Here is an 8,504-nt window from a genome sequence, read left to right as displayed (position 1 = left end):
TTTTACTAACAACTCATATACATATATTTATTTTAATCTTTATGTATTTATTGATTTTTTCATAAACGTTAAGCCATTTAAAATTAAGATTTTGAAAAAACTATTTAATATAGGTAAATAGAAGAAATTTTAATATTTTTGTTGTTTACCTAAATTAACACATGTTGTTTACCTTATTTTAAGGCACGGTTTTTACCTTATTTTAAGGCACGTTGTTTACCTTATTTTAAGACACGTTGTTTACCTTATTTTAAAGCACGTTGTTTACCTTATTATTGTGCAATATTCAAATAATAAAAAAGGTAAACAACATGCCTTAATTTAGGTAAACAGCGTGTCTAAATAAGGCATGTTGTTTACCGTACTTTAGGCACGTTGTTGTTTACCTTATTTTAAGGCACGCTGTTTACCTTATTTTAAGACACGTTGTTTACCTTATTTTGAAGCATTTTGTTTACCTAAATTAACACATGTTGTTTATCTAATGAAATATTGTTTACCTTATTTTAAGGCATGTTGTTTAAAATTTTGAATAACTTATTATTTGTTATTTTAAGGCATGTTGTTTATCTAATTATGGTCATATTGGGAGTTTCTTTACAGAGCCTAATTGGTATAATTATGGTCCTTTAGAAATTCTTATGAAGCAAGATAGCATGAAATAGCTTCCTCACAACACAATGCTCGGAGAAGATCTTCCACTTTAGTTCTTTCTATGTCCTTCTCTCGTTGATTACACAATGCTCGGAGAAGATCTTCGACACGTTTGGCATCATCTTTCATTCCAACGAGATCATTAATATTTTCACGAATCTCATCTAATTTTTTTCCAAGAATAGAAATTTCTTTCCTACGCTCAGAATACTCTATCTTGTTCTCAGAAAGCTCCTTCCTATTCTCAGAAAGCTCCTTTCTATTCTCAGAAAGCTCTTTTCTATTATCAGCGACTTCCTTTATATTCTCAGTAATTTCCTGTTAAAGATATAAGAGGGAAGATAAATATATAAAAATGTTAAAATATTTATGAAGAAAACAATAAATAAACAAGAAAAACAAAATTAAAGATCAAATTTAATGTTCAGACAAATTAAAACACACCTTATAAAAAACACCTTCTTCATTGGTACTAAATGTTGTATTTTTAGCAGCACCCTTTGGCATAACCTATACTAAATTTTTATTAGAGACAAAGAAAATCCTATAAAATTTAGTTGCACAATTTTTGATAAGGTGTCCAATTTTATTACCTTGGAAAAAGTCAGTCCCTTTTGATAAGGTGTTGATGATTTTCTTTTTTTGTACTTCCTGTTATATTTTCTCGCCATACCCTGCACTTGAACGACAAAATACAACCATGTCACAAAAAATTATATTTCATGTAAGTTTCGTAAGTAGTGAAGTGTACTACAACTTCATATGGCAAATAATCCATCTAATAACCACAAAAACTCAACAAAAATAATATTACTTCTACACACGCAAAAGTCTTAAAATTCAAAATTAATATTTCAATTTTGGCTGACTGGCCTAAAGGTCAGAAAGCTTCAATTTTTTCAATTGTTGTTGAAATAGTTCATATTGTTTGTTCCTATGTCATTGTTTGTATCTAGCTAGTTTTTCAATTGTTGTTTACCTAAAGAAACATGTTTTTTTACCTTATTTTAAGGCACTTTGCTTACCTAATTGGATGACTTTTTAGGTAAACATCATTCCTTAAAGAAAGGTAAACAACATGCCTTAATTTAGGCTTTAACTAATACACAGATGTTGCCATAGTCTGTTTAATGATATTTGAATAAAGCAAAATACTAAATATGCATCCATTATTGCCACTGTAAGACAAGAGAAATATGTACCTGTAATAAGAGATGTAAGAGATAATCATAACAATAAATTGCCACTTGTAAGAAAAATTTCAAGGACATTGAAAATTCTTTAAAAGTCAATCAAAACATTCAGGGTTTAAACACCACCATTATAACCAACACCAAAAGCAAACAGACATTCAAAATAGCACCAATGCTGTCTAGCACCACCACAAAGTGTGATAATGCTGTTGGTACATGTATCATCCTACATATTTTAAACCTGCTACATCACATAGTTATAATAAAATTTACTGTAGATGGTTAAAGCAGAAAATATGTAACAAAGCTAAAACAAAAACACAACAACCGATTTTTCGTTGTTCAATACTTTTTTGAGGGCCAACGTAAAAACTCACAAGGATGGCTACTACATCCTCCTATGATGTTAGCAACAAGAGGAAGTAGCCAAGTGTTTGTTGCAACTGTCGTAATAAATCAATGACACCTAATTGGCTAACCTGAGATGACAAGAAGCTGACTAGGATATCAAATACAAAACCAACACGGAATAACTATATTCGTCTACTTATATTAAACAAAGCTTCACAAAAAATACAGTGTTGTCATTGCCCATGCTTGATTTGAATGAAGCAAAATGCATCCAACAATTTTATTATAAGAGAGGAGAATAACATGCAATTAATTAGAAACAAATTAAATGAAGCAAAATTCATCTAACAAAAAACCAAACAGTGACTCAATGCGTAATATTGTCACCATCATGCAGAAAAAATAATATTTGGTAATTTACAAAGCAAAATGAATGAAGAAAATTTCAACAATAGAGCATTATAAGATATTGAATTAAGAGGAGATGAATAGTCAAAGAAAGCCCTCAGATCTCATACCAAAAATGGTCATAACAGCATAACATTAGACTTTTTCAGTCAAATAGATATGTCATATAATTGTTGTTTACCTAAAGAAACATATTTTTTTACTTTATTTTAAGGCACGTTGCTTACCTAATTAGATGACTTTTTAGGTAAACAACATGCCTTAATTTAGGTAAACAACGTGCCTAAATAACGCATGTCGTTTACCGTACTTTAAGCACGTTGTTTATCTAATAAGCCATGTCGTTGAACTTATTTTAAGGTAGTAATCATTGTTTACCTTATTTAAGGCATGTTGTTTACCTTATCCAGTAATTGTAAATTAGTGTTGAACTCCAAAGCCAAAGATGAACAATTGGTATATTTATTTATACTACTTATGCTATGTATTCATATGACTCCAACTTAATTTAATAATTAATATATAATTTTCATGTTACTACAGACAAATTTTGCAAAATGGGAACCTTCGCATGGAAAATTTGGGCTTTATTACCCATGGGGAAAGTACCTTCAACTTGGTGACCACCTTAGAGAATTGGCTTCCTCTATCATTTCCTTGACAAGTTGTCTCCAATACTCTAAACAGGTATACATCGTGAGCATTAATTAATTGCATAATATATATAAATTTACAATATAGTTTTTCAAATACATATCAAATTATGTATTAGTATCAGGTACATCTAATTGTTATGTACATTTGGTACCTTATACACAAAAGTTTTTTCATCATTACAACAACTAATGTGTTCTGTTTTAAATGTATGCAACGTAAATGGGTGCCTATTACGTAATGTATGCAAGCTTGTTTAGTAATATAAATTTTCGTCAAAATTAATTTTTAATCGGGTATATATTGTTAAAACAAGAATCTGTTAATATGTAATATGTAAGATTATACATAGCCAAGTTTATGCAGTAATTTGAAACCCGAACATTGTTGTCAAACTTTGGTACTGTAAGTTTTTTTTTTTTATTATTTTTTTTTTATTTTTGCTAAACGTATGTTTTAGTTTTTTCATGTGGTGCTATTTTAGTTTTTTTCTTTACTACCGAAAGAGAGTCATGATGCTATCTTGATCTTGGTCTCGGTATGGTCTTGATCTTGGTCTCGTTTTATTATGATTTATTTTTGTGGAGCAACAAATAATATTAATATGATTGAATTATATAAATTCATATTTAGCGAAAGTGAGCTCCCCAACTAGTCTTCTAGTTATGCTTGCGAGAAAATTGTTTTGGTTGCAGGAAAAATATTTTGACGGGTTGGAGACTGGAGACTTGAGCTTATTCCTCATTGTGGAAATTTTGGTAAACCCAGAATTTGCAGTGTATAAAGTTTACAACCAAATAATTGAGATCATTGATTCTTCATCACTTGAAGTCTTATTTCTCAGCACAAGATTATTCAAGTTATTTTTCAGCACAAATAATTTAAGAGGTGTTTTTGGGTAGAGTAATGGATAAGATGAAGATGATGGTTTTTAGTGGAAATGTAGGACAAAAGAGTTTAGTTTTCCAAACAAGAAGTAGTTTGGGACATGGCCTTTCTTGATGCAGTACAAGACAAACCATACTGTGCTAGTTTACAACCAATAAATCCTAATCCACAAACAAAATAACACAAATAATGTCATACATAGCTCTTCATAACAAATTTATACATATATATTATGAATTAAGGTTTTATTTAATCTCATTCTTTGATCTGTCTAACTCTTTTTTTTTTCTAATATGTAATGACCAAATTAATTCAGCTATAATATGCATGTGCCTCTCTCTTAATTAATAATACTAATTAAGTAGTAAAGTATGTATAACAGCAAAATAAAAGAATTTTGTCATGGAAATGGAACATAAGATCAAAGGAAGTGTGCATTGAACTATTTCAGTTGCAATTATTTTTTTAATTTCTTACTGTTTTATTTCTCCCACCTAGTTTTACACACTTTGCACTACAAAGAGATTATATATTTCTCTCTTTCAAAAATTACCAAATAGAAAAAGATATAAGAAAGTGAGAAAATTTCAAATAAAAAGGAGCCATGGTAATGACAAGAATCTCAAATTTCAAAACTGTGATGAGAATGAAGCATAATCCAGATGAAAAAAATTAGAAATTCTTCTTGCACACTCTTTTACTTTTGAAAGGTGAGTTTCTTCTTTTGTTATTATAATGTTTATATTTATGATAATTTAAAGCTATCTTTTTAAGTTTGACAACAAAATAGAGTAAACAATTATTAATATTATCTCATGAGGATCACTCAAAATAGAAGACAAAAGAATGAAGTATAATTCACAAACTGTGATATTCTCTACTAACCCAACTACTCTATTCTGAATGAACTCTTCAGTCTTTTTCCTTTGAAACAAAACCTCAGCTTGTATTAATAGATAATAAAAGGATACAAGCAATAACGGGTGACAACACCCAAAGAATGAATAACAGTTCAAAATTTAAGAGTCCTCAATTTTAAAAATATACAAATGAATCTATAGCTTGAACTTCTAGAGACCTAAATTCACAAGACACCATCAATCCATGTCTAAAAAAACTTGAATTTGAGAAGAGCAAAATACACAATATATAAGAATACTTATCAAACATGTGAACGATGCCAGTACAATGAAAAACATCAGATGAGAATGTGAAGACTTCATGTTCCTCCATTACAACCATTATAAGTGGTAAATTCATTTCTTTAATGACAATGAACTTGGTGACTAAAGCAATTTCTAGTAGGAGATTTGGAGAACAAATTAGATAAGAAAATGACAAAGCTTTTAAAAATCGAACAAAGTAATTTGAGCAGCTAATGTAAAATCTAGTAACTAAATAAACTGATATGAAATAGAAGGAAGAAGAAAAATCCAATTATACCTGCTGCTTTGTTAGTGCTTTTCACTTTTCTATACGTCTGTATGAACACCAAAGAAGAAGAAACAAAAGAAATGTTTTTCTTATAAAAATTAAGAAAACATAGTAATGATTACTTTCATGGCCACCAAGAAGCTGGATGCTGAAGAATTAAAACCCAATGTATAAATAAAATAAAACAGAAAACAAATAAGAGAAATTACCTTCCTAAATCTCTTTCCCAAATCTCTACCTTTTTTTTTAATTTGGAAAAGAAATGCAGAATCAATTAAAACCCAACTACCAAATAGAATTTTGTGAACATTAAGCTTAACCAACATACTATAATTTAGTATTGCATCTTACAAAGCTTTAAAGCCACAATATTTCTCCTTAAGCTAAGAAACGGGAGAAACTGAATTCAATTATTCAATAAATAGAAAATTAACCTTGGCAATGCAGTTGTTCACATCCAACACTTTCAGGTATTGTCGAAAGTGTTACACAGGGTCATTAGTGCAAGCAATTCGTCAGTATAGAGGTGGTTGGGGAGTGAGTGAATTAGCGGAGGAGGCAGAGTCGAGGTCAATGAGGGCGTAGCGAACGGAGTATGTGAAGGAATGGTGGACTGGTCAGCGAAGATCGTAAAAGAAGGTACCTTGATAGAGCGGGAGACAGTGTGTGTGGCTTTGCAATTTTATTAACCTAAATAATGAATAAAGGGTATAATGGGAACAATACTTATAAATGTGGGTATAAATGAAAGAATAAGAAACAGAAGGTAAAAATTAAAATGGTTAAGCTAAAGTGGGTATAGTACGCAATTTCCTCCTTTATTTACAGAAAGTTGAGAAAATTATAAGAGTTTAATCTATGGCATAAATTAATAATACTAAGAGATTATGAGTTTTTTCTTATTTATTTTTATTTATATTTATATAAGTTTTTTATACTATATTTTTGTAAAAAATGAAAATTTCATATTTGTAAACAATAATAAGTTTTGCCGGAAAAGTCGTCGGCGTCGGAAAAGTCATCGGTGCGACGGTGCTAGGGAAGTCGCTAGAAAAGTCACCGGCGCTAGAAAAGCTACCGAAAAAGTTACCGTCACCGGAAAAGTTATCGTCGCTGGAAAAAGTTACTAAAAAAGTCACCAGAAGTAGATGTCTCAAATATAAACAAAAATAGAACTAGTTCTATAACATAATGAATGAAAATAAATAATACAAAATAACTCAAACCGGTTATAATTGAAATATAACCGATTCTGTAACATAAAGAATAAAAATAAATAAAACAAATAACTCAAACTAATTATAATTAAATGAGTAATTTGCGGCAAAACCCCCTCAACTATCAATTTACTTGCAAAAAACCATCCAACCTCATATTTTGGTAGGAAAACCCTCCAAAGTACTGTTCCATTTATATTTTTAAGGTGTCGTGTGTCCAGCCTCGTTAAGTCCTAATTTTGCTCACGTGGTTGGATGGTTTTTCGCAAGTAAATTGATAGTTGAGGGGGTTTTGCCGCAAATTACTCTAATTAAATTAGAACCAATTCTATAACATGATGAATGAAAATAAATAACACAAAATAACTCAAACTGATTATAATTGAAATATAACCAGTTCTGTAACATAAAAAATAAAAATAAATAAAATAAAATGACTCAAACTAATTATAATTAAATTAAAACCGGTTTTATAACAATGCTATAATGAATAAAAACAAATAACACGAAATAACTCAAACCGGTTATAACTAAAATAGAATCGGTTATATAGACATAATGAATGAGTATTTTTGAGGTAGATACAATATGGGTGTAATTATTTGGTGCGTTGGAACATGTTGAATGAATGTTTTTATTTAACTAGTTTTTGTGTATGAGTTTTTATCTTAGTTAATTTATAGAACCAATTTTGTTGTCTTAAATTTTTAACTAGTTGATAAATATAAACGATTTCTTTATATTATATTTGAGTTATTGTGTGTTATTATTTGTGTTTATACATTTTGTTATGAAATTGGTTCTTTTCATATTTATGCCTCAATATTTTTTGAAATTGATCTCTATTTTTTTTTAAAAAAAAAAAATTATAATCGTTTTTATGAGGTATTATGTGTAACGAGAATTTTTATTGTATAACTAGTTTTGTTTTTAATTGATGTTTCAGTGTTTTAGGAACTGATTTTCCCTTTATTTTTTAATTGTAATCGGTTTGAATTATTGTGTGTTACTTGTTTGTATTCATTATGTTATATAACTGGTTCTATTTTAGTTATAACCGATTATAATTTAATTATAATTAGTTTGAGTTATTTTGTTTTATTTATTTTTATTCTTTGTATTACAGAATCGGTAATATTTCAATTATAAATAGTTATATTTTTGTTTATATTTAAGACACCTACTTCTGATGACTTTTTCAGTAATTTTTTTGGGCGACGGTGACTTTTCCGATGACAGTGACTTTTCCAGCGGCAATAATTTTTCTGACAACTTTTCTGGCGCCGATAACTTTTCCAGTGTCGGTGCCTTTTTTGGCAAAACTTATTATTGTTTACAAATATGAGATTTTCATCTTTCTTTACAAAAATATGATATAAAAAAAACCATATATATATATGTAAAAAAAAACCAAAAAAAACCATAACCCATTAACTTTATTTATTTATGTTATAAAAACGTAAATTCTTAAATTTTTTCGATATATAGTGTAATTTCTACGTTTCTTTAAGTTCTCATTTGCCCATGTGGACAATAAAAAGTACTCATATCGATGCATGATCAGAGATAAGAATAAGATGCTCGGGCCCATGGGCTGGTGCTGTAAACCGATTCTTCTCGATAATGATGTCGTAAGCCCAGGCCCAAATCAAGGCCCAACAAACCAACCAAATAAAAAATAAATAAATAAAAAAGAATGAGAGAA

General features: G+C 29.2%; 1 protein-coding gene across 2 annotated transcripts; it reads right to left on the bottom strand.

Moving 5' to 3' along the window:
- Positions 1-6,320, bottom strand: LOC115724586 (DNA-directed RNA polymerase subunit beta''-like). 2 transcript variants are annotated; one of them, XM_061117757.1, is made up of 5 exons: positions 6,017-6,320; positions 3,216-3,285; positions 1,248-1,333; positions 1,099-1,164; positions 1-972 (listed from the first exon to the last, which is right to left on the bottom strand). In XM_061117757.1, exons 3-5 carry the CDS (start codon positions 1,323-1,325, stop codon positions 640-642), a joined length of 477 nt encoding a protein of 158 aa, XP_060973740.1. In that variant the 5' UTR covers positions 1,326-1,333; positions 3,216-3,285; positions 6,017-6,320; the 3' UTR covers positions 1-639. The 2 variants fall into 2 exon arrangements, with proteins under 2 accessions (XP_060973740.1, XP_030509762.1); XM_030653902.2 differs by having other exon boundaries at positions 2-972; positions 1,248-1,328; positions 6,017-6,318.
- Between the last annotated feature and the right edge of the window lie 2,184 nt (positions 6,321-8,504).

The sequence above is a fragment of the Cannabis sativa genome, chromosome 6, assembly GCF_029168945.1.
Source record: "Cannabis sativa cultivar Pink pepper isolate KNU-18-1 chromosome 6, ASM2916894v1, whole genome shotgun sequence".
Classification (NCBI taxonomy): domain Eukaryota; kingdom Viridiplantae; phylum Streptophyta; class Magnoliopsida; order Rosales; family Cannabaceae; genus Cannabis; species Cannabis sativa.
The sequence above is the reverse complement of the archived record's forward strand: the minus strand, read 5'-3'. Positions and strand labels throughout refer to the sequence as shown.